Here is a 26,731-nt window from a genome sequence, read left to right on the forward strand (position 1 = left end):
TTGTTCTTTTGGCTTAGGATTGACTTGGCGATGCGGCCTCTTTTTTGGTTCCATATGAACTTTAAAGTATTTTTTCCAATTCTGTGAAGAAAGTCATTGGTAGCTTGATGGGGATGGCATTGAATCTATAAATTACCTTGGGCAGTATGGCCATTTTCACGATATTGATTCTTCCAACCCATGAGCATGGAATGTTCTTCCATTTGTTTGTATCCTCTTTTATTTCATTGAGCAGTGGCTTGTAGTTCTCCTTGAAGAGGTCCTTCACATCCCTCGTGAGTTGGATTCCTTGGTGTTTTATTCTCTTTGAAGCAATTGTGAATGGGAGATCACTCATGATTTGGCTCTCTGTTTGTCTGTGATTGGTGTACAAGAATGCTTGTGATTTTTGTACATTGATTTTGTATCCTGAGACTTTGCTGAAGTTGCTAATCAGCTTAAGGAGATTTGGGGCTGAGACAATGGGGTTTTCTAGACATACAAACATGTCATCTGCAAACAGGGACAATTTGACTTCCTCTTTTCCTAATTGAATACCCTTTATTTCCTTCTCCTGCCTGATTGCCCTGGCCAGAACTTCCAGCAGTGTTGAATAGGAGTGGTGAGAGAGGGCATCCCTGTCTTGTGCCCTTTTTCAAAGGGAATGCTTCCAGTTTTTGCCCATTCAGTATGATATTGGCTGTGGGTTTGTCATAGATAGCTCTTATTATTTTGAGATACATCCCATCAATACCTAATTTATTGAGAGTTTTTAGCATGAAGAGTTGTTGAATTTTGCCAAAGGCCTTTTCTGCATCTATTGAGATAATCATGTGATTTTTGTCTTTGGTTCTGTTTATATGCTGGATTACATTTATTGATTTGCATATGTTGAACCAGCCTTGCATGCCAGGGATGAAGCCCACTTGATCATGGTGTATAAACTTTTTGATGTGCTGCTGGATTCGGTTTGCCAGTATTTTATTGAGGATTTTTGCATCAATGTTCATCAAGGATATTGGTCTGAAATTCTCTTTTTTGGTTATGTCTCTGCCTGGCTTTGGTATCAGGATGATGCTGGCCTCATAAAATGTGTTAGGGAGGAATCCCTCTTTTTCTATCGATTGGAATAGTTTCAGAAGGAATGGTACCAGTTCCTCCTTGTACCTCTGGTAGAATTCGGCTGTGAATCCATCAGTTCCTGGACTCTTTTTGGTTGGTAAGCTATTGATTATTGCCACAATTTCAGAGCCTGTTATTGGTCTATTCAGAGATTCAACTTCTTCCTGATTTAGTCTTGGGAGGGTGTATTTGTCGAGGAATTTATCCATTTCTTCTAGATTTTCTAGTTTATTTGCATAGAGGTGTTTGTAGTATTCTCTGATGGTAGATTGTATTTCTGTGGGATCGGTGGTGGTATCCCCTTTTTCATTTTTTATTGCATCTATTTGATTTTTCTCTCTTTTCTTCTTTATTAGTCTTACTAATGGTCTATCAATTTTGTGGATCTTTTCAAAAAACCAACTCCTGGATTCATTAATTTTTTGAAGGCTTTTTTGTGTCTCTATTTCCTTCAGTTCTGCTCTGATTTTAGTTCTTTCTAGGCTTCTGCTAGCTTTTGAATGTGTTTGCTCTTGCTTTTCTAGTTCTTTTAATTGTGATGTTAGGGTGTCAATTTTGGATCTTTCCTGCTTTCTCTTGTGGGCATTTAGTGCTATAAATTTCCCTCTACACACTGCTTTGAATGTGTGCCAGAGATTCTCGTATGTTGTGTCTTTGTTCTCGTTGGTTTCAAAGAACATCTTTATTTCTGCCTTCATTTCATTATGTACCCAGTAGTCATTCAGGAGCAGGTTGTTCAGTGTCCATGTAGTTGAGTAGTTTTGAGTGAGTTTCTTAATCCTGAGTTCTAGTTTGATTGCACTGTGGTCTGAGATACAGTTTGTTATAATTGCTGTTCTTTTACATTTGCTGAGGAGAGCTTTACTTCCAACTATGTGGTCAATTTTGGAATAGGTGTGGTGTGGTGCTAAAAAAATGTATATTCTGTTGATTTGAGGTGGAGAGTTCTGTAGATGTCTATTAGGTCCACTTTGTGCAGAGCTGAGTTCAATTCCTGGATATCCTTGTTAACTTTCTGTCTCGTTGATCTGTCTAATGTTGACAGTGGTGTGTTAAAATCTTCCATTAGTATTGTGTGGGAGTTTAAGTCCCTTTGTAAGTCACTGAGGACTTGCTTTATGAATCTGGGTGCTCCTGTGTTGGGTGCATATATATTTAGGACAGTTAGCTCTTCTTGTTGAATTGATCCCTTTACCATTATGTAATGGCCTTCTTTGTCTCTTTTGATCTTTGTTGGTTTAAAGTCTATTTTATCAGAGACTAGGATTGCAACCCCTGCCTTTTTTTGTTTTCCATTTGCTTGATAGATCTTCCTCCATCCCTTTATTTTGAGTCTATGTGTGTCTCTGCACGTGAGATGGGATTCCTGAATACAGCACACTGATGGTTCTTGACTCCTTATCCAGTTTGCCAGTCTGTGTCTTTTAATTGGAGCATTTAGCCCATTTACATTTAAAGTTAATATTGTTATGTGTGAATTTGATCCTGTCATTATGATGTTAGTTGGTTATTTTGCTTGTTAGTTGATGCAGTTTCTTCCTAGCCTCGATGGTCTTTACAATTTGGCATGTTTTTGCAGTGGCTGGTACTGGTTGTTCCTTTCCGTGTTTACTGCTTCCTTCAGGAGCTCTTTTAGGGCAGGCCTGGTGGTGACAGAATCACTCAGCATTTGCTTCTCTGTAAAGTATTTTATTTCTGCTTCACTTATGAAGCTTAGTTTGGCTGGATATGAAATTCTGGGTTCAAAATTCTTTTCTTTAAGAATGTTGAATATCGGCCCCCACTCTCTTCTGGCTTGTAGAGTTTCTGCCGAGAGATCAGCTGTTAGTCTGATGGGCTTCCCTTTGTGGGTAACCCGACGTTTCTCTCTGGCCGCCCTTAACATTTTTTCTTTCATTTCAACTTTGGTGAATCTGACAATTATGTGTCTTGGAGTTGCTCTTCTCGAGGAGTATCTTTGTGGCGTTCTCTGTATTTCCTGAATTTGATTGTTGGCCTGCTTTGCTAGATTGGGGAAGTTCTCCTGGATAATATCTTCCAGAGTGTTTTCCAACTTGGTTCCATTCTCCCCGTCATTTTCAGGTACACCAATCAGACGTAGGTTTGGTCTTTTCACATAGTCCCAAATTACTTGGAGGCTTTGTTCGTTTCTTTTTGTTCTTTTTTCTCTAAACTTCCCTTCTCGCTTCATTTCATTCATTTCATCTTCCATCACTGATACCCTTTCTTCCAGTTGATCACATCGGCTACCAAGGCTTCTGCAATCTTCGCGTAGTTCTCAAAACTTGGCTTTCGGCTCCATCAGCTCCTTTAAGCCCTTCTCTTCATTGGTTATTCTGGTTATCCATTCGTCTAATTTTTTTTTCAAAGTTTTTAACTTCTTTGCTATTGTTTTGAATTTCCTCCCGTAGCTCGGAGTAGTTTGATCGTCTGAAGCCTTCTTCTCTCAACTCGTCAAAGTCATTCTCCGTCCAGCTTTGTTCCGTTGCTGGTGAGGAGATGCATTCCTTTGGAGGAGGAGAGGTGCTCTGCTTTTTAGAATTTCCAGTTTTTCTGCTCTGTTTTTTCCCCATCTTTGTGGTTTTATCTACTTTTGGTCTTTGATGATGGTGATGTACAGATGGGTTTTTGGTGTGGATGTCCTTTCTGTTTGTTAGTTTTCCTTCTACCAGACAGGACCCTCAGCTGCAGGTCTGTTGGAGTTTGCTAGAAGCCCACTCCAGACCCTGTTTGGCTGGGTGTCGGCAGTGGTGGCTGCAGAACAGCGGATTTTCGTGAGCGGATTTTCTGATAGTTCCTCTGGAAGTTTTGTCTCAGAGGAGTACCTGGCCGAGTGAGGTGTCAGTCTGTCCCTACTGGGGGGTGCCTCCCAGTTAGGCTGCTCAGGGATCAGGGACCCACTTTAGAAGGCCATCTGTCCATTCTCAGATCTCCAGCTGCGTGCTGGGAGAACCACTACTCTCTTCAAAGCTGTGAGACAGAAACATTTAAGTCTGCAGAGGTTCCTCCTGAATTTTTGTTTGTCTGTGTCCTGCCCCCAGAGGTGGAGCCTACAGAGGCAGGCAGGCCTCCTTGAGCTGTGGTGGGCTCCAGGCAGTTTGAGCTTCCTAGCTGCTTTATTTACCTAAGCAAGCCTGGGCAATGGCGGGCGCCCCTCCCCCAGCCTCGCTGCCACCTTGCAGTTTGATCTCAGACTGGTGTGCTAGCAATCAGCGAGATTCCATGGGCGTAGGACCCTCCAAGCCAGGTGTAGGACACAATCTCCTGGTGTGCCGTTTTCCAAGCCCATTGGAAAAGCGCAGTATTAGGGTGGGACTGACCCGATTTTCCACGTGCCGTCTGTTTCCCCTTTCTTTGACTAGGAAAGGGAACTCCCTGACCCCTTGCGCTTCCCGAGTGAGGCAATGCCTTGCCCTGCTTCGGCTCGTGCACAGTGTGCTGCACCAACTGTCCTGCACGCAGTGTTTGGCACTCCCTAGTGAGATGAACCCGGTACCTCAAACGGAAATGCAGAAATCACCCGTCTTCTGTGTCACTCACGCTGGGAGCTGTAGACCGGAGCTGTTCCTATTCGGCCATCTTGGCTCCAACCCTACATCGAGAAATAAATTTTTATAAGCTGTCCAGTGTGTAGTATTTTGTTATAGGAGACCGAATGGACTATGACAGAAAGTTGGTACTGAGAAGTGGAGGTGGTACTATATAACAGATACCAAAAAATATGGAAGCACCTTTGAAACTGGGTAATCAGTAGAAGCTGGAAGAATTTTGAAATGCGTGCAAAAGCCTACATTGCTGTGAGCAGACCTTTAAAGGCGATTCTGTTGGGAACTGAGGTTATAAGAGAGCTGTAGAGATAGCCTCAGTTTTCTTAGATAATACCAGAATAGTCCTGAAAAGAATGTTGGTAGAAATATGCACAGTAATGGCCATTTCGATAGGTCTCACCTGGAAAGAAAGAACATGTGTCTAAGAATAGATAGGAAAAAAATCAAAGTGTTTTTCCTAGTCTCCCTCACCACTCAATACAACATAGCACCTCTGGTTACCAAAATGTGTGGGGAATTCTCACCAGCAACCAATTCTTTGGCGGATTCTGCAGAAGACGATTCTCTCCTACACACCAGTTGGGTGTCCTCTTAATTCTCTTCAGTTCTGACACAATCTGCTTGAAGGGTAGCATCAGATCCCACAGGTTGAGCGCTCAGTCCCACATACCTGACCCCAGTTTCAGATACCAGTTGCCAGTAATAGATTGTTGCCTGTATTCTGACTGGCTATAAATCAGGGGTTTCCATGATCCCCTCCTCTGCTTTGATTAATTTGCCAGAGCAGCTCACAGAACTGAGAGATAAACTTACTTTCATTTACTCAGGTGTCATAAGAGATATTACAAAGGATATATGGCTGGGTATGGTGGCTCACACCTATAATCCCAGCACTTTGGGAATCTGAAGAGGATGGATCACTTGAGCCTAAGTGTTCAAGACCAGCCTGGGCAATATGGCAAAAGCCTGTCCCTACAAAAAAAATACAAAAATCTTCTGTGTGTGGTGGTGTGTGCCTGTAGTCCCAGATACTTGGAAGGCTGAGGTGGGAGGATTGCTTGAGCCTGGGAGGTTGAGGCTGAAGTGAGCCATGGTCACATCACTGCCTTCCAGCCTGGGCAACAGAGTGAAACCCTGTCTCAAAAAAAAAAAAAAAGGATGCAGTTGAACAGCCAAATGGAAAAGATGTGCAGGGCAAGTCATGGTGGAAGGGACATGGAGCTTCCATGCCATCTCTGGACATGGTACTCTCCGGAAACTTGCCTGTGTTCAGCTATGTAGAAGCTCCCCAAACCCAGTTCTTTTGGGGTTTTATGGAAGCTTCATTATGTAGGTACGATTGATTAAGTCATTTGCCATTGATTACCAGCTTGACTCTCAATTCTTCTCCCGTCTCCAGAGTTTTGAGGGGTGGTGCTGAAAGTCCTAACCCTCTAGTCAGGTTTTGGTCTTTTTTTATGACCAGCCCCCATCCTGATGTTACTGAGGGGCTCCCAGCCATCAGTCAGCTCATGCATATGAAGAGATACCACAATAGGGATAAAGACCAAATATATATTTTACAATATCACAATGTTATTGCACAGTGGAGTAAATATCATTCTTATTACAAAGAGGCAGAAAGCTGAATTGCATTCCTGCCCTAGTGTTTGTGAAAGATAGAACTTACAGGAATGAAGTTGAATCTTTGAGGAAATATTTAAGAAAAGTGTTGAAGGTATGGCTTGGCTTCTCTTGACTGTATAGTAAAATGTGGGAAGCTAAAAATGACTTAAATTGCTAATAAAAAATGAAGCTGAATTTAAGTGTTTGAAAAATTGTCAGCCTATCCCTACTGTAAAGAATGAGAAAGGCTGTTCGGGAAAGAACTTAAAGGGTGTGGCCAAATGACCATCTGATAAGGAGATTAGTCAGCCATCTCAACTGAAGCCAGGTGCTGTTGTTCAAGACAATGGAAGAATGCAATGTAAGGGCTACAGAAGTCTGTGGGACCTTGGGTGATACTGCCTAGCATGAACTCATGTTGTGGGCTCTGCTTCCTATACATAGACTGTGTTTATCAGTTGCCCCAGGTGCAGCTTCAGTGTGTCTAGGTGTGGCAGAGGCTGCAGTGGTCACCCTTCTGGAGGGTCATATCTCCTCCAGGGTGCAGAAAGCGCAAGCCAGGGGTAATGGCTGGTTCCACCTGGATTTTAAAGGAAGGAGCCTCCTGGCAGAGCCTTGAGCTTATGACTTCAGTCCAGGAGAGCCATGATGTCCAGGCACAGCGATACTGTGAGTGAAGCACAGAGAGCTGCTGGAGGGCCATTTTTCTAAGCTGTGGGAACAAGGATGCTCAGAGCTGTGGGTCCCCAAACCCCTGCTCAGCAAAGCTGCAGGGGCAGAGCCACCTTCACCCTAGTGGGCCTTGAAGACAGCATTGAACTAAAGATTATTCTTGGGCCTTAAGATTTAATGTTGTTTACCCTATTGTGTTGGGAGTTAATTGGGACATGTTACCCCTTCTTTCCTATTTCTTTCTTTTGGAATAGGAATGTCTATCCTATGTCCCTCCCACCATTGTATTTTTGAAGCCCATAACATGTTTGATTCCACAGGTTCACAGTTGGAGATCAATTTGCTTCAAAATCTATTGTACTGTGAATTTTATTCATTTAATTTAAATCATATTTAGATGAGATGTTAGACTTCAAACCTTTGAATTGTTGGTAGAATAAGCTAAGACTTTTGTGGCTTTTGGGATGGAATGAATGTATTTTTGCATGTGAGGAAGACATGAATTTTCAAGTTTTAAATATGAATATCCAGACAAAGATCATAGACACTTTCTCAAAACTTAAATGTCAATAATATCATGTTTTTAAAGTGTCAGTTCATAAGGTTAAAATATAGAAGAGAAGATGGAAGCAAACAAAAATTTTTACAAGTTGTAGAGCATGGAAAGAGGTAAGTATGTGCCTACAGACAGAAATCATGATGAAAAGAGTTTGCCCCCACAAAATTGAAGAAAGTCTTGGGATTTGAAGGAACCTGTTACTGCAAAACTCAGAGTTCAAGTGTGGAGCTAAAATCAAGGCTATTTCTTTAAAGTCAGAATATAGATGGTTAAATCTTCTTAGCTTACTGTTGCTAACTTCTTACCTATGTATCTGAAAACTGGAAGTATATGAAATGGAGAAATTAAACTAGTGAGGCTCTTGACTCAGGGATACCAGGTTGGGTGGTTAGTAGGGGTGGTGTGCAGGTCAAAAGTCAGAAAGATCAGGTTAACATTTTTTTTTTTTTTTTTTTTTAATTATACTTTAGGGTTTTAGGGTACATGTGCACAATGTGCAGGTTTGTTACATATGTATCCATGTGCCATGTTGATTTCCTGCACCCATTAACTCGTCATTTAGCATTAGATGTATCTCCTAATGCTGTCCCTCCCCCCTCCCCCCACCCCACAACAGTCCCCGGAGCGTGATGTTCCCCTTCCTGTGTCCATGAGTTCTCATTGTTCAATTCCCACCTATGAGTGAGAACATGCGGTGTTTGGTTTTTTGTCCTTGCGATAGTTTACTGAGAATGATGTTTTCCAGTTTCATCCATGTCCCTACAAAGGACACGAACTCATCATTTTTTATGGCTGCATAGTATTCCATGATGTATATGTGCCACATTTTCTTAATCCAGTCTATCGTTGTTGGACATTTGGGTTGGTTCCAACTCTTTGCTATTGTGAATAGTGCCGCAATAAACATACGTGTGCATGTGTCTTTATAGCAGCATGATTTATAGTCCTTTGGGTATATACCCAGTAATGGGATGGCTGGGTCAAATGGTATTTCTAGTTCTAGATCTCTGAGGAATCGCCACACTGACTTCCACAATGGTTGAACTAGTTTACAGTCCCACCAACAGTGTAAAAGTGTTCCTATTTCTCCACATCCTCTCCAGCACCTGTTGTTTCCTGATTTTTTAATGATGGCCATTCTAACTGGTGTGAGATGGTATCTCACTGTGGTTTTGATTTGCATTTCTCTGATGGCCAGTGATGAGGAGCATTTCTTCATGTGTTTTTTGGCTGCATAAATGTCTTCTTTTGAGAAGTGTCTGTTCATGTTCTCTGCCCACTTTTTGATGGGGTTGTTTGTTTTTTTCTTGTAAATTTGTTTGAGTTCATTGTAGGTTCTGGATATTAGCCCTTTGTCAGATGAGTAGGTTGCAAAAATTTTCTCCCATTGTGTAGGTTGCCTGTTCACTCTGATGATAGTTTCTTTTGCTGTGCAGAAGCTCTTTAGTTTAATGAGATCCCATTTGTCGATTTTGGCTTTTGTTGCCATTGCTTTTGGTGTTTTAGACATGAAGTCCTTGCCCACGCCTATGTCCTGAATGGTATTGCCTAGGTTTTCTTGTAGGATTTTAATGGTTTTAGGTCTAACATATAAGTCTTTAATCCATCTTGAATTAATTTTTGTATAAGGTGTAAGGAAGGGATCTAGTTTCAGCTTTCTACATATGGCTAGCCAGTTTTCCCAGCACCATTTATTAAATAGGGAATCCTTTCCCCATTTCTTGTTTTTGTCAGGTTTGTCAAAGATCAGATAGTTGTAGCTATGCGGCATCATTTCTGAGGGCTCTGTTGTGAACTCCCATTCAGAATTGCTTCAAAGAGAATAAAATACCTAGGAATCCAACTTACAAGGGATGTGAAGGACCTCTTCAAGGAGAACTACAAACCACTGCTCAATGAAATAAAAGAGGATACAAACAAATGGAAGAACATTCCATGCTCATGGGTTGGAAGAATCAATATAGTGAAAATGGCCATACTGCCCAAGGTAATTTATAGATTCAATGCCATCCCCATCAAGCTACCAATGACTTTCTTCACAGAATTGGAAAAAACTACTTTAAAGTTCATATGGAACCAAAAAAGAGCCCGCATTGCCAAGTCAATCCTAAGCCAAAAGAACAAAGCTGGAGGCATCACGCTACCTGACTTTAAACTATACTACAAGGCTACAGTAACCAAAACAGCATGGTACTGGTACCACCACAGAGACATAGATCAATGGAACAGGTTAACATTTTTATTCTGCATGGTGTACTGCTAGTTCCCTCCACTGCTATGTCTGCAGAGGTCCCTAGTGTTTTATGAAAGATAAAACTTACGAGGAATGAAGTTGAATCTTTCGCTGAGAAAATATTTAAACGAAGTGTTGAAGTTATGGCTTGGCTTCTCTTGAATGTATAGTAAAAGTGAGAAGAGAAAAATGACTTAAAGAAATTGCTAATCAAAAAAGAACATAGCCTTAGATAGATAAAATATTTTGAAAAGAAAATATTTCTAAGTAATAATATATGGAGTCCCCAGTGAAAAAGCAGGGTGGCCACACATCATAAAGCCTTATTCATAAACATAGCATTCATAGTAAGTTTTTGAGTTTTAAATAGGAATGTCCAGACGAGGATCATACACATCTGTGAAATGTCTCCAGGTTGAAAGACAGAAGTTCGAAACAACTGAACAAAGATGAGCCTCAAGGAGAGACAATTCAGGGAACCAACGAGAATTTAAAGAAATAATACCATCCACAGGATAAGAAAAAATTTTGATCCCACAAAATAACAATGCCAGTTTTTTAAATAGGACCACTTTACACCGTCTAGGATGGCTATAATCAAAGAACAGAAAATAACATGGGTTGGTAAAGAAGTACAAAAATTGGAATAGCAATACATTGCTAGTGGCAATGTAAAATGGTATACTATTTTAGAAAGCAGTGTGGAAATTTCTCAAAAGGTAAAAGAGTAACTGTATGTCGCAGCAGTTCCATTCCTGGATATATACCCAGGAGGAATGAAAACATGTATGTATCCACACGAAAAGTTACACATGAATGTTCATAGCATCATTTTTCTTACAGGCAAAAAGGGAAAACAACGTCAAATATCCATCAATTGATGAATGAATAAAATGCAGTATATCCTAACAGTGGCACATTATTGGACAATAAAAAGAAATGAAGTAGAGATACGTGCTAAAATATGGATGTACCTTGAAAACATGCTAAATGAAAAAAGCCAGCCACAAAAAAACTGCTGTCTTAGTCTGTTTTCTTCTGCTATTGCAGAGCATCAGAGACTGGATAATTTATTTTTTAAAAGTTTATTCACTGGCCGGGCGTGGTGGCTCACTCCTGTAATCCTAGCACTTTGGGAAGCTGAGGTGGGCGGATCACGAGGTCAGGAGAGACCATCATGGCTAGCACAGTGAAACCCCGTCTCTACTAAAATACAAAAAAATTAGCCGGGCGTGGTGATGGGTTCCTGTAGTCCCAGCTACTTGGGAGGCTGAGGCAGGAGAATGGTGTGAACCCAGGAGGCGGACCTTGCAGTGAGCCGAGATCGCGCCACTGGACTCCAGCCTGGATGACAGAGCGAGACTCCGTCTCAAAAAAAAAAAGAAAAAGAAGCAAGTTTGTTCACCTATAGCTGAAAAAGTTTATTTAAAAAGTCTGTTCATACATAGTTGCAGGGAGAATTGAGCACATCTATGCAACTCCACTAGGAAAGAACTCCTATAAGCTTATCCCATGTGCCTTTTTCTTTGTATTAATGTTTCCTCTCACTTTAACTCCAACAGAACAAAGTTCCAACTTTTTTTAACTGCAGAACTTAAAAACGTTGAGAATCTAAGAGCATGGTGCTGTTTTTGGTGAGGGAGGGCCATCTTACTGTATTATAGCACGGCAAAAGGATAGAAGGTGGAAGTGAATGCAAGAGACAGGAAAAGGGAGGGCTGAACTCCCAGGATAACTAACCTACTCTGGCAGTTATGGCATTAATCACTTCATGAGGGTGGAGCCCCCACGACCCAATTGCTTCCCAAAGACCCTACCTCTTAACACTACCACAATGGCAACCAAGTTTCTATAGTCATGGAAATGTAAATAATGGGTGAGGAATGGGAAAAAAGGACAATTGGAATAATAGAAAAAATAAAGCTGAAGTCGAATTATGAAATTTTACCGTTATAAGTTGCAGAATATTAAAAAATTGAAGGCAAGAAATAATACATGGACATTTTCTCAGAATAAAAGACAATTATTCTCCTCCCCCCCACCCCTATCTATATATATATATTTTTTTTCTTTGAAACAGGTTATTACTGTATTGCCCTGGTTGGAGTGCAGTAAGATTATAACTGTCTCATCTCAAACTGCTGGGCTCAAATGATCTTCCTGCCTTAGCTTCCCAAGTAGCTAGGAGTACAGGTGTGTGCCACTATGCCTGGCTAATTTTTTTATTTTTTATTTTTGTTTTTTTGTAGAGATGGGGTCTCACTATGTTGTTCAGGCTGGTGTTGAATTCCTGGTCTCAAGCAGTCCTTCCACCTTGGCCTCCCAAAGTGCTGAGATTACAGGCGTGAGCCACTGTGCTTGGCTAAGATAATGATTCTTTACATTGAAAAAGATGCACCAAATTTCCAACACAATAAATTTAGAATGACCCATGGTAGATGATCCAGCAAATTTTTTCCCTTTCGTAGCAACTCTTAGCAACCCCAAACTAGCAACTGTAGCTTAGAGTGACCAAAATCCAAACTTGATGCAGTGCCAGAATCTGTCCCAAAAGCTTTCATTTTAGCTATTTTTCATTACAGTTAAAAATAAGAAGGGGATTGTATATTTAGCTTGCTTCTCATTTTACATTTTGTTGTATATTCAGTGGGCCAGCTCTACAGGAGCTGGTTCTGTCATTGTATATTTTACTGGCAACTTCTACCTACAGTAAGTTACCGCGGTGCAGCTGTTGTTTTATACCATCGGTGACTCAGTAACCATCTGGCATCAAACTTTACCCACCCTGTAATCCTTCCTTTTCTCAAACAGTGCTTTCCTCATGTTTTAGCTAGCAGGAGTTATAGCAAATCTTATTTGTAATGCTAGTTGTGTCAGAGTTTTCTCTAAGACTACCCTCAGGTGAAATGATTTGTGGGATAGACTCACTGGACTCAGAAGAACTGCTGTTTTCTTGGTTGCAGCTCATTAAAGTGAGAGAGAACATTACAGTGAACAAAGGAAAAGGCACATGGGATAAGCTTACAGGAGTTCTTTCCCAGTAGAGTTGTGTGGATGTGCTTAATTCTCCCTGCAACGATGTGTGACGTGGCGAGTTGGCAGCCAGGGAATCTCACTTGAGCCTTGTTTAGGGTTTTTATTGGGGGTCAGTCAGGTATGCATGCAGTGCTTGTGTAACTGACCTTAACTATTTATACTCCATCCGCCTAGAGTAAAAATGCATTTAACACAAATCACATAGTTAGCATAAACTCTCTAATCAAGCTGGTGCCATGTGACCCAAGGCTCTAGACATAGAAAAATGCTCATCAAGCAGAATATTCCACGGGCTCAAAGCTTATTTTCAGGGAACTGACCAAGGGCAGTTCTGAAGACTGGCTTTAGTAGTGTCCAAGGTTTTTGCAGTGTAGGTCTGCTGAGTTAACTCTTTCCTGCACAATTGTCTTTTCACCTCCCTCCCTCCCTCCCTCTCTCTCTTCCTTCCTTCCATCCTTGACAAGGTTTTGTTCTGTCACTCAGGCTGCACTGCAGTGGCATCATCTCAGTTCATTATAACCTTGACCTCAGGCTCAAGGGATTCTCCTACCTCAGCCTCCTGAGTAGCTGGGACTATGGGTGTGTACCACCATGTCTGGCTAAGTTTTGTATTTTTTTGTAGAGATAGGATTTGCAATGTTGCCCAGGCTTGTCTGCACTCCTAGGCTCAAGTGATCTGCCTGCTTCAGCCTCCCAAAGTGCTGGAACTACAGGCATGAGCCATGGTGCCTGACTTCTTTTCATTTTCTCTGTGGTGTTTTGGAGAACTTAAGTTCTTAATTTGATTAACTCCATTTAATCAAGTTTTCTATTAAGGTCTGAGCTCAAATCTAAGTAAGAACTGTTTGCCCAACTCAGAGTCACAAAGATTTTCTCCTGTGTTTTCTGTTAAAAGTTTTTAAGTTTTAGGTTTCAGTATTTAGGTTCATGATCCATTTTGAGTTAATGTTTATGTATATATAGTATGAGTTAGTGATATAGGGTCATTTGTTTTCATTTGGATACTGACTGTTCCAGTGGTATTTGTTGAAGAAACTATCTTTTCTTTTTTGAATTTCCTTTACACTTTTGTTGAAAATTAATGACTATATATATGTGTATCTATTTCTGAACTCTGTTTTTCTCTATTCTGTGCTTTGGATATTTCTGTTTTTTTGTTCTGTGTTTCCGTCTTTAAGCCAATACCACATTATGTTTTTTACCGAAGCTTTAAAATAAATCTTGAAATCAAGTGTTACGAATTCTCTAACTTTGTTGTTCTTTTCAAAATTGTTTCATATTTCCGTGTAACTTTTGGAAATGGTTTGTCATTGTGCCCCATAAAAAGCTGGAACTTTGATTGAAATTTCCCTGAGTCTATAGGTTAATTTGTGGAAGATTGCTATCTTTAACATACTTAGGCTGAATGCAGATCCATTAGCACTGTATCATCTTTGTATTTATTTAGGTCCCCATTTATTTGGTATTTAAACATTTTGTCTCACCAGTGTTTTGTAGTTTTCAGCATACAGGTCTTGCACATCTTTTGTCAAATTCATCCCATTATTATTTCATAATTTTGACTATTAAATGGTATTCTTTTAAATTTCAATTTTTTTCTTTTTCTTTTGTTTTTTGTTGAGACGGAGTCTCGCTCTCTCACCCAGGCTAGAGTGCAGTGGTGCCATCTCAGCTCACTGCAAGCTCCACCTCCCGGGTTCACGCCATTCTCCTGCCTCAGCCTCCCGAGTAGCTGGGACTACAGGCCCCCCCCACCACGCCTGGCTAATTTTGTTTTGTATTTTTAGTAGAGATGGGATTTCACCATTTTAGCCAGGATGGTCTCGATCTCCTGACCTCATGATCTGCCCGCCTCGGCCTCCCAAAGTGCTGGGATTACAGGCGTGAGGCACTGCACCCGGCCTTAAATTTCAATTTTTATTTATTACTAATAAATACACATACAATTAATATTTATATATTGATTTTGTATCCAGTGAACTTGAGAAACTTTTATTCTACATACACATTATCTGAGATCAAACACAGTTTTACATATCTTTTCCCTTCTGTATGATTTTTATATCTTTTTGGGGGGTTAATTTGCTGTCCTAGAACTTGTACTTCAGTAAAGTATTGAATAGAAATGGTAAGAATAGACATCTTTGCCTTGTTCCTGATGTTATCGGAAAGCATTTGCACTTTCACCATTAAGTGTGATGTTAGCAGTGGGTTTTTCATAGACACTTTTAATCAGATTGCGGAAATTTTCTTCTGTTACAGTTTATGAAGTCTTATTTTATGTTATGTTATGTTATTTTATTTATTTATTTATTTATTTATTTATTTATTTATTTATTTATTTATTTTGATACAGGGTCTTACTCTGTCACCCAGGCTGGAGTGCAATGGCATGATCTCAGTTCACTGCCATCTCTGCCTCCTGGGTTCAAGCAATTCTGCCTCAGCCTCCCGAGTAGCTTGGATTACAGGCACCTGTCACCGCTTTGGGCTAATTTATGTATTTTTAGTAGAAACGGGGTTTCACCATTTTGGCCAGGCTGGTCTTGAACTCTTAACCTCAGGTCCTCAGCCTCCCAAGGTGCTGAGATTACAGGCGTGAGCCACCACCCCTGGCCTAAGTCTTTTATTTTAAAATCACAAGTTAATACTGAATTTTGTCACTTACTCTTCCTGAATTTATTGAGGTTATTAAATGTTTTTCTCCTTTTTTAAATCTGTTGATATGGTGAATTACATTGATTGATTTTTAAAATTGATTTTTTTTTTTTTTTTTGGAGATGGAGTTTCGCTCTTGTTGTCCAGACTGGAGTGCAATGGTGTGATCTCAGCTCACTGCAGTCTTCACCTCCCAGGTTCAAGCAATTCTCCTGCTTCAGCCTCCCAAGTAGCTGGGATTACAGGCATGTTCCACCACGCCTGGCTAATTTTGTATTTTTAGTAGAGACAGGGTTTCTCCATGTTGGTCAGGCTGGTCTCAAACTCCCTACCTCAGGTGATCTGCCCGCCTCAGCCTCCGAAAGTCCTGGGATTACAGGCATGACCCACCACCACCCCATCTCTACTAAAAATACAATAATTGATTTTATCTGTCTGCTTAACTGCATATTCCTGTGATAAACCCCACTTTGCCATGCTATATTAATCTTTCTTATTTATTGCTGAATTTAATTTGCTGAAATTTTATGAGATTTTTGCTTCTGTGTTCATGAGGAATATTGGTCTGTGGTTTTCTTTTTTGTGATGTCTTTGTTAGGCTTTGATATAAGGGTAATACCAGCCTCATAGAACAAATTAGGAAGTATTCTCTCCTCTTCAAAAGAGTTTGTATAGAATAGTAATTTTTTATTCCTGAAGTATTTGTTTGAATTCACAGATGAAACCATCTGGGCCTAAAATTTTCTCATAAACTGAATAAAAATTTAGAGATGAAAAAAATTTTCATCTGTGAAAATTTTTAATTACAAATTCTATATCTCTGGAGCTAGTCATGTTTCTTATTTGTCTAAATGAGCTTTGGTAGTTTATGTGTCTCAAAGAATTTATTCATCTGATTTGTTAAATTTAGTGACAAGATTGTCCATAACATTTCTCCATTATCATTTTAATGTTTGTAGTGATGTCACCTCTCTCATTCCTGATATTGGTGATTTATGTCCTCCCCACCCTGTAATTAATCTAATTTTATTGACATTCTCAAAAAACCAATTTTCATTGCTTTTTCCTTATTTTTATTTTTTTATTTTGTACTGATTTAACTTCTTTGTTGTTATTATTTCCTCAACTTACTGTGGGTTTTATTTACTCTTTTTCATATTTCTTATGATAGAAGCTGAGGTTATTAATTTGAGAGCTTTCTTTTCTTTTAAAATAGGCTTTTAGGCCGGGCGCAGTGGCTCACGCCTGTAATCCCAACACTTTGGGAGGCTGAGGCGGGCAGATCACGAGGTCAGGAGATCAAGACCATCCTGGCCAACATGGTGAAACCCCATCTCTACTAAAAGTACAAAAATTAGCTGGGCATGGTGGCATTCACCTGTAGTCTCAGCTACTCGGGAGGCTGAAGCAGGAGAATCGCTTGAATCCGGGAGGCGGAGGTTGCAGTGAGCCGAGAGAGTGCCACTGCACTCCAGCCTGACAACAGAGTGAGATTCCGTCTCAAAAAAAAAAAAAATACATTTTTAGTGCTCTGAATTCTCATCTGATTACTGCTTTTGCTTCATCCCAGAAATCTTGATGTTGCATGTCAATTGTTTGGGGGATGAAAAAAAGACAAATTTTGATGTTAATGTTTTTATTTCTATTCAGTTATAATAATTTCCTATTTTCATATTGGTTGCTTCTTTGACCCGTGGATTATTTAGATGTATGTTTTTGGTATCCAAGTAGTTGCAAAGATTTCTAGATACCTTTCTGTTATTTTTCAATTTAATGCCATTGTTAGACCATATTTAATATAATCAATATGATTGCATTGAAAACTATGTTATTGATTTATATTTTTTGGGTGGAGGGAGGGTTGGGATCAGAGGAGCTTGCTCCATTGCCTAGGCTGGATGCAGTGTTGATATCATAGCTCACTGCAGCCTTGAACTGCTGACCTCAAACAACCCTTTCACCTTAGCCTCCTAAAGTGGTAGAATTACAGGAATGAGTCACCAGGCTTGGCCTTGATTTATCTTTCTTTTCATCCTACTGTTTTTCTGTTCCTGTTTTCTTCTTTTCCCACTTTCTTGGATTGTGTGTGTTGTTGTTGTCGTTGTTGTTGTTGTTGTTGAGGCAGGGTCTTGCCTTGTTACCCAGGCTGGCATGCAGTGGTATGATCTCAGCTCACTGCAGCCTCCACCTCCTGGCCTCAAGTGATCCTCCCGCCTCAGCCTTCCAAGTAGCTGGGACTACAGGCATGTGGCACCATGCCTGGCTAATTTTTGTATTTATTTATAGAGGCAGAGTTTTGCCATGTTGCCCAGGCTGGTCTCTAATTATCAGTATTGGCTTATTAGTTATTTATTTTCTTTGTTTTCATAGTTACTTTAGGGTTTGTAATATACATGTTTAACTTATCACTGATTTATGTTTAGAAAAAGCTAATGGAAACCCTTGTGATCAGGAGAATGGAACACTAATGCTTATTGTAATTCTCTTTAGTCTTTGTTGTTCCTGAAATCTCTCAAGCATACTTCTGCCCCTTGGCCTTTGTACTTACTATTCCCTTCCCCTGGAACATTCTTTTGCTAGAGAATAACATGATGTTTTCCTTTGTCTTCTTTCTCTGTTATTTAAATGTTACCTCATCAGAGAAGTCTTTCCATATCATACTACCTAAAACATCCATTTCTTGCTCTTCATACCTTTACTTTTATTTTGATTTTTTTTTCTTTATGTCACTTGACCGTTGCTGGAGTAAACGTCTGGATTCCCCTCTTTGTTCTGTTCAGTTTTGCATCTCTCCCTTCTTCAACAGTGCCTAATAGTCAATGATTGATCAACAAATTTGATTAAATGATTGATTGAATAAATATTGAATGAGTGAGTCATTTGTGTCTGTTTTGTACAGTCTCCTTAGAAAAGATACCTGGGGCCGGGCGTGGTGGCTCACACCTGTAATCCCAGTACTTTGGGAGGCTGAGGCAGGTGGATCATGAAGTCAGGAGGTCGAGACCAGCCTGGCCAATGTGGTGAAACCCCGTCTGTACTAAAAATACAAAAATTAGCTGGGCGTGGTGGCACGTGCCTGTATTCCCAGCTACTCGGGAGGCTAAGGCAGGAGAATCACTTGAACCCGGGAGGCAGAGGTTGCAGTGAGCCGAGTTCACGCCACTGCACTCCAGCCTGGGCGACAAAGCAAGACTCCGTCTCAAAAAATAAAAACAAAAAATAAAAGAAAAGGTACCTGGGCCAGGCACGGTGGCTCACTAATCCCAGCACTTTGGGAGGCCAAGGCGGGCGGATCACAAGGTCAGGAGGTCGAGACCATCCTGGCTAACATGGTGAAACCCCATCTCTACTAAAAACACGAAAAATTAGCCTGGCATGGTGGCGGGCATCTGTAGTCTCAGCTACTCGGGAGGCTAGGGCAGGAGAATGGCTTGACCCGGGAGGCAGAGCTTGCAGTGAGCTGAGATGGCACCACTGCCCTCCAGCCTGGGTGACAGAGCAAGACTGTCTCAAAAAAAAAAAAAAAAAAAAGGTACCTACTCTCTGATTACTGAAAACACACCATTATTTTGCGTTTCAATATGATATTAAAATTTACTGCTCAAAACCTCTTATATTTTTGAATTTAACCATAGAATATTACCACAAATTTAGCACCTACTGTATATTTACCTTTTCAAATGCTTTCTGCTAGGCTTTTTTACTACTGATGTCTGAATGAAAGTATGCTGGACCACTATGTAAATTTGAGTATCGTTCAGAAATAAAACTGTTGGATTAAAGACCAAGCAATTAATTTGAATTATTTTATTCTAGTTCCAAAAGCTGAGACAAGATCTTGAAATGGTACTGTCCACTATGGAGTCAAAGAATGAAAAGTTAAAGGAAGACTTAGAAAGGTTTGTTTATGTTATAATTACTACTAATCATTCATATATAAAGTGGCATTTAAAGTTTTATTTAGACATTGGTTGTTTTGTTTTTCCATGTCGAAAGGGAACAACAGTGGTTGGATGAACAGCAACAGATAATGGAATCTCTTAATGTACTACACAGTGAATTGAAAAATAAGGTTGAAACATTTTCTGAATCAAGGTATTAATTTTATGTTCTAGGTTTTTAAAATAGGAAAAGTATTTTATTTTTTGTGTTACATGAAACATAGATGAAGTTAAATGTTACCAGGAATCAGGAGTCTTGCCCTAACTTTTGTTAACTATTAGCTATTATATGATCTTTTATGAGTGACTTGACTTGACTGTACCTTTGGTTTCTCTACTTGTTATATAGACAATTTTATTTTCAAAAAGGTAGTTATTTGGTTTGAGCAAATGAAGTTTTAACAAAGTTCGATCAACTTCGTGATAACTAGTTACATGTACATATGTGTTTTATCAGTTAAATGTTTCTCTTAATTTTTTAAATCTATTAGAATCTTTAATGAGCTGAAAACTAAAATGCTTAATGTAAAAGAATATAAGGAGAAACTCTTGAGTACCTTGGGCGAGTTTCTAGAAGACCGTTTTCCTCTGCCTGATAGAAGTGTTAAAAAGAAAAAGGTAAGTTTTAGGGAAGACATTTATGTAAATTATCATATTTGAAACTATTTTAGGTGGGTTTAGAAGCATATTTTCTTATTTAGTTCAAAGGTATGCACATGTATGGAAATAATGCCCTTATCACATTATACTTATTGAAAAACTAGAAGCAACCTAATTATTCAATAAAATGGGATTAAGTATATGTATTTTTTTTGGGCGGGGTGGGGCAGGGGGAAAGAGTCTCTCTCTGTCACCCAGGCTGTAGTTCAGTGGTGTGATCTCAGCTCACTGCAACCTCTGCTTCCTGGGTTCAAGTGATTCTTGTGCCTTAGCCTTCAGAGTAGCTGGGACTACAGGTGTGTGCCACCATGCCCAGCTAATTTTTTGTATTTGTAGTAGAGAGGGGATGTCACCAAGTTGCCCAGGCTGGTCTTGAAGTCCTGAGCTCAGGCAATCTGCCCACCTCGGCCTCCCAAGTGGGACGATTAGATGCTAGGATTACGGGTGTGAGCCACTGCACCCAGCCAGAGTACATTTATTATATTATATCCATATAATGGGAGTAAGTCAGCTTTTCATATAATGTATTGAAGACCTTCAAAGAAGTTAATGAAATACAACTTATTGTTGAATGAATAAAACACTGATGATTAAGTTGTTTGAATCTAATTTATGTTTAAAATTGATAGTGCTTATGTCTGACAGCTAGGATTGTAGGTGGTTTTTTGCTTTTCACAATTTTTTCAATTTTCTGTGATGAATATGTACAACTTTTTAAATCAAAAGAATGATGTTTTAAAATTTGTTACAGATTAATGTAAGTTATTGACTTTTAATAGTAGCTATAATGAAATAAACCTTTTCTGAAAAAGCAAATAAATATTTTATTGAGTGGCAGAAGATTGTGAACAGTTCATATATATGGTGTTAATAAGACTTTTGAAATTGGAGTAATCATTGAATACTAATATGTTTAGTTTAATCATTTTCAGCATAAAAATCTTTCATGTCTCCCTAGGGAATTAAGTCTGTAAACTCCTTAGAAATCTCTTCATTAGGGTTTATACTATGGACTTCTATCTCCTCTGCCTATCTCCAAGCATTCATCCATCTCTTACATGAATCCATTCAGCTATGTCACCAATTGACCTCTCACTTTTTTGTGCCTTATACATTCTATTTTTTCTGCCTAGGTTAAAACCCTTCCGATCTGGTGAGAGTAGCAGATTCCTACTTAAGATAGTTCAAACATCTTTTGAGTGAAACGTATTATGAAATTTAGGTGTTCTTTTATTGATTTATTTTTACTTTTTATTTATTTTTATTTTTGGGGACCGAGTTTTGCTCTGTCACCCAGGCTGGAGTGCAATGGCATGATCTCTGCTCACTGCAACCTCTGCCTCCCAGGTGCAAGTGATAGATTCTCCTGTCCCAGCCTCCCAAGTAGATGGGATTACAAACGCATGCCACCACACCCAGCTAATTTTTTTGTATTTTTAGTAGACAGGGTTTCACCGTGTTGGCCAGGTTGGTCTCGAACTCCTGACCTCAATTGATCCGCCTGCCTCAGCCTCCCAAAGTGCTGGGATTACAGGCGTGAACCACCACACCTGACCTATTGATTGAGTTTTTTAGAGACGGGGTCTTGCTATGTTGTCCAGATTAGACTTGAACTCCTGGGTTGAAGCTATCCTCCCGCCTCAGCCTCCACACAGCTGGGACTACAGATGTGAGCTACTGAATCTGGCTCTAGGTGTACTTTTAGTAACACTTTTCAAATGATTTTGTTAGTGTTATTTATGTCTATCTCTCCCTTTATCCCCATGCCCTGTGAGCTACTTGGTGTGTTTAATTCATCTTTGTATCTCTTCTATCTTGCATATCTTTTATATAGAACCTTCTCAGTTCATATTTATTGAATGGATGTGAATATACTAGGAAAAGGAGAAAAAGTTCTCTTTGTTTTTTTTACTGTCTGTGTTCTTTTTATTCTTCCCTTTCTTATTTATAATTGTGTATAGGCTTTACATTTGTTATGGACTGTGTCTTCCATTCTATTATTGTTTTTTACCTCTTATTTATTTGTAAAAGTATGACAGCCTCCTGTTGGCCATTTCATTAAAGTCATGATTCCTTGCCTCTTTGTGACCTTAATCTTGCAACAACTCACTGATTTATTTTCTGGTCCCAGTCTCCTCCATTTTTTTCAACATTTTTTTTGTTGCTGTTGCTCCACTAATAGAACCAGAGGTTTGAGGCATCCTGAAAAGGAAGCTTGATTACCATGAGCCATTATCGGGTCATTAAGTCGGATTTGATAACCTCACTTTTTTTTATGATGTATAAGGACTATTGATACATGTTACAAAGTGATTCTTGTCTCTCTGTTTCTTTCTGTGTGTTTCTCTCTCTCTCCCCCCAACAATACTGTATTTATTAGTCTACTTGGGCTATGATAACAAAATACCACAGACTGGGTGCTTTAAACAAAAGTTTCACAGTGTAGAGGCTAGAAGTTCAAGACGAAGGGAAGGTACTGTCAGGGTTGGTTTCTGGTCTCTCTTCCTGGCTTGTAGGTGACCACTTGCTCACTGTGTTCTCACATTGGGCTCTGTGTACGCAAGGAAAGAAAGAATTCTCAAGTGTCTCTTCCTCTTTTTATGAGGAAACCATTCATACTGGATTAGGGCCCCATTCTTATGACCTCGTTTATCCTTAATTACCTTATTTAAGACTTTATTTTTAAAAACGTAGTCACATTAGGGCTTCCACATATGAATTTTGGGGAGACATCGTTCAGTCCACAACACTGGACTTTATAACTCAAAGATGTATACGAAGAAGAAAGCTAAAAACAACAAAACTCCCTCCATCAGATCATTACCATTAGGTGAACATCACAATTAATATTAGGTGAATGTCATTTGAGACATCTTGCTAAGCACATATACATATAGAACCATAAATAGATGGATTGTTGGATGGCTGGATCAATGTAATTTTGTAAATGCTAATAATAAAATAAATGTGATTTTACTTTTTTTTTTTTTTTTGAAATGGACTCTTGTTCTGTCACCCAGGCTGGAGTACAGTAGCCGAGATTTCAGCTCACTACAACCTCTACCTCCTGGGTTCAAGTGATTCTCCTGCCCCAGCCTCCTGAGTAGCTGGGATTACAGGTGCGCACTGCTATGTTGGCTAATTTTTCTATCTTTGTTTTTTAGTAGAGATGGAATTTTACCATGTTGGCCAGGCTGGTCTCAATCTCCTGACCTCAGGTGATCCACCCACCTCTGCCTCCCAAAGTGCTGGGATTACATGTGTGCACCACTGTGCCTGGCCTAATTTTACTTAATTTTGAGAGAAGAAAAAGAATGAGTGAAGTTGAACAGTTGAACTTAGATAAATATTTCTTTGCATCAAATGATTTTAGTTCTGGAGAGATCCTTTCAATATAAAGGAAACAAGTGAATCATGAAAAACATGGAAAATTTAATTACAGTTTGTTTAACTTCATATCTCAATTCTAGGCAGTTATTGACTCTGCTGTAAAAGATAAGAAAATTAACATTCTTTTTCCTATACCCTTATTTCTATTTTGTGTTATTTTTACTTTGGCAGGTTATATTTTATTCAGAACTTATATTTATATTTTATTCAGAAAACACCATTTATATTTAGCCTTCATTCTACCTTATATTGGAGTCAATGCTCATTACCTCTTTTTTTTTTTTTTTTTTTTTTTGAGATGGAGTCTCCCTCTGTCGCCCAGGCTGGAATGCAGTGGCATGATCTCGTCTCACTGCAACCTCCACCTCCCGGGTTCAAGCGATTCTCCTGCCTCAGCCTCCTGAGTAGCTTGGGACTACAGGTGCGTTCCACCATGCCCAGTTAATTTGTTTTTTTTTGTTGTTGTTGTTTTGTTTTGTTTTTTTGGTATTTTTAGTAGAGACGGGGTTTCACTGTGTTAGCCAGGATAGTCTCGATCTCTTGACCTTATGATCCGTCTGACTCAGCCTCCCAGAGTTTTTTGTTTGTTTTTTGTTTGTTTTTTTGAGATGGAGTCTCGCTTTGTCGCCCACGCTAGAGTGCAGTCGCGCGATCTCGGCTCACTGTACGCTCCGCCTCCCAGGTTCACACCATTCTCCTGCCTCAGCCTCCCGAGCAGCTGGGAGTACAGGCGCCCGCAACCACGCCTGGCTAATTTTTTTTTTTTTGTATACTTTTAGTAGAGACAGGGTTTCATCGTGTAAGCCAGGATGGTCTCGATCTCCTAAGCTGGTGATCTGCCCGCCTCTGCCTCCCAAAGTGCTGGGATTACAGGCATGAGCCACCATGCCCGGGCCAAGCCTCCAAGAGTTCTTAAGTTTAATCCATCGCTTGGTTTGGTGGGTTTCTTTGACAAGTAATTTGTTCAAGAATTCCTGGGTGTTTAGTCTTTGGATTCTTGGATGGTGTAAATACTTTGTCTTTATACTAAAAGGATATTTTAAGCACATTTTTTTTTTAATCTCAAGTTCTGTTAGGTATTGCTCCCTGTCTTTTAAGATGGAATGTGGTGTAGAGAAGTTTGAGGCCAGCCTATGGATGACTTGTTGCTTCTGACTATATCTGGAGAGTTCTTTGTATTTGAACCTATAACATAAGAGTATTTCACAATGTTGGTTATTCAATATCAGTTTTCCTTTGAAAAAGATATGTCATTTTTCTGGGCAGTTTTAATTCATATTTCATTTCATAGAAATTTTCTTTTATATTTTTCTTCTGCATTTTGTTTGATTGTCTCAAGTCTTTATAATTTAACCTGTATCTTGCTTCTCATTTATTAATCAATACTATAATTGTGCTGTCTTCACCACTAATCGAATGCTCATTTATACCACTCTTTTTCCTTTACTAAGGTATTAGAGTTTCAGAGCCTGCTCAGCTGTCTTTATTTAGGAATCATATATATTTTTGTTTGTGTTATTTTACTATTTCTTTAATATATTTGTATTTCTGCAAGGCTTTATAAGAATTCCATGGTAATCTCTGACTGGTATCAGGAAAGTAATAGCTGTCACTGTAGTAGGCAACTTTATAATTAATTGAATGTCTCAATTCAAAACCTTCTGATGAGGATTAGTATTATCTTGGAACTTTCTAGCAGTTTCCTTTAGAGTCTGTCCTGTTGAACATTTTTAACAATAACTTACAGAGATAGAATATGTGGCTATCAAAGTTTACAAATGATGTGAAAGTAAGAGGGCTAGATAATAAATATGTTGGATGACAGATTGAAGACTTTATTTCTTAGCTAGTTAGGAACTAAGGCAAATAAAATAGGATGATGTTTAAGTAGAAATACATAGAATATCTATGTATTTACATACATATAGAATACATTACATTACAGAATAAGGAAGACATTTTTAGCTAGATATATGAAAAATACTTTGGCATTTTAGATGTTAGTATTCTCAGAATTCCACAAGGAAAAAATAGATGTCTAAAAGCTAATACCATCTTAAATTTAATGAATAGAATTCTAGTCTCCGTAATTATGCAAGTGGGTGTTCTTTTTTTGTCTTTGGTAGTCAAATCACACCTAGATCATTGTGGGAGACTGGATGAAGGAAAACAAAAGACAAGTTAGAGCACGTTCAGAGAATAATCATGGTATTGAGAAGCCTCAAATTTATGCCATATGAAAAGTAATTGAGGTGGGGTGTGGTGGCTCACACCTGTAATCCCGCACTTTAGGAGACTGAGGTGGGAGGATCACTTGAAGCCAAAAATTTGAGACCAGCTTGGACAACGTAGCAAGACCCTGCCTCTACAAAACAAACAAATAAACAAAAACATTACTGTGGCATGTGCTTGTAGTCCCAGCTACTCGGGAGGCTGAGGTGGGAAGATAGCTTGAGCCCAGGAAGTTGAGGCTGCAATGAGCTATGATGGCACCACTGCACTCCAGCCTGGGTGACAGAGTGAGACCCTGTCTCCAAAAAAAAGAAAAAGAAAAATAATTGAAGAAACAAATGGTGATTAGTATTTTGAAAAAGAGAAGATTCGGGTCTTATAATAGCAGTCTTCAAATATTTGAGGAACTCTTGGGTAGAATTGGAATGAGATTTATTCTCGTCATTCCAAGGAAGAAACAACTAATGAGTTGAGTTAACATGGCAAACTGTCAAGAGCTATAGAAAGATGATTAAGTCTCTCATAAGAGCAAGTTTCCTATAATGAAACTGCATAAATGTACTCTGGAATGTCATTTGGGGAGTTTTTATTGGGGGATTTAAATACTAAATTTTTTATATGATTTTATATATAATGTATATTATATGTTTATCGATAGTTTTAATTGTATCTTCCAGTTACTATAAGAGTTTTCACTGTCTTAGAACATATTTCAGCTGCATTTTTATGAATCTGACTTAAATACAATGTTTACTTTCAGAATTTTTTGTCACTTAATTACGAATATTTGATTTTAGTTACTTTGTACCATTACAACTAAGAAATATTAATTTTAAAAGTCTTGGCCGAACACGGTGGCTCACTCCTGTTGTAATCGAAGCACTTTGGGAGGCCGATGTGGGCAGATCACCTGAGGTCAGGAGCTCGAGACCAGCCTGGCCAACATGGTGAAACCTTATATCTACTAAAAATACAAAAATTATGCAGGCGTGGTGGTGGGAGCCTGTAATCCCAGCTACTCGGGAGGCTGAGGCAAGAGAATCGCTTGAACCCAGGAGGCGGAGGTTGCAGTGAACTGAGATTGCGCCATTGCACT

General features: G+C 39.3%; 1 protein-coding gene across 33 annotated transcripts in view; it reads left to right on the forward strand.

The window, feature by feature from the left end:
• The window catches only part of CENPK (centromere protein K), an 84,980-nt gene that overhangs the window by 22,544 nt on the left and 35,705 nt on the right, over positions 1–26,731 (forward strand). For 25 of the 33 annotated variants that reach the window (XR_010117088.1, XR_010117090.1, XR_010117087.1 and 22 more), the window contains 4 exons: positions 19,229–19,311; positions 19,409–19,507; positions 19,845–19,971; positions 23,702–23,824. Coding sequence is in view for 27 of the 33 variants with exons in the window: in XM_063623246.1 (XP_063479316.1) it covers positions 19,229–19,311; positions 19,409–19,507; positions 19,845–19,971; positions 23,702–23,824 (432 nt within the window). In the remaining 6 variants the exon portion in view is untranslated. The remainder of the gene's footprint in view (positions 1–19,228; positions 19,312–19,408; positions 19,508–19,844; positions 19,972–23,701; positions 23,825–26,731) is intronic. The other 8 variants (XR_010117092.1, XM_055252173.2, XM_063623268.1 and 5 more) reach the window with 2 other exon arrangements.

The sequence above is a fragment of the Symphalangus syndactylus genome, chromosome 18 (assembly GCF_028878055.3).
Source record: "Symphalangus syndactylus isolate Jambi chromosome 18, NHGRI_mSymSyn1-v2.1_pri, whole genome shotgun sequence".
NCBI classification, from domain to species: domain Eukaryota; kingdom Metazoa; phylum Chordata; class Mammalia; order Primates; family Hylobatidae; genus Symphalangus; species Symphalangus syndactylus.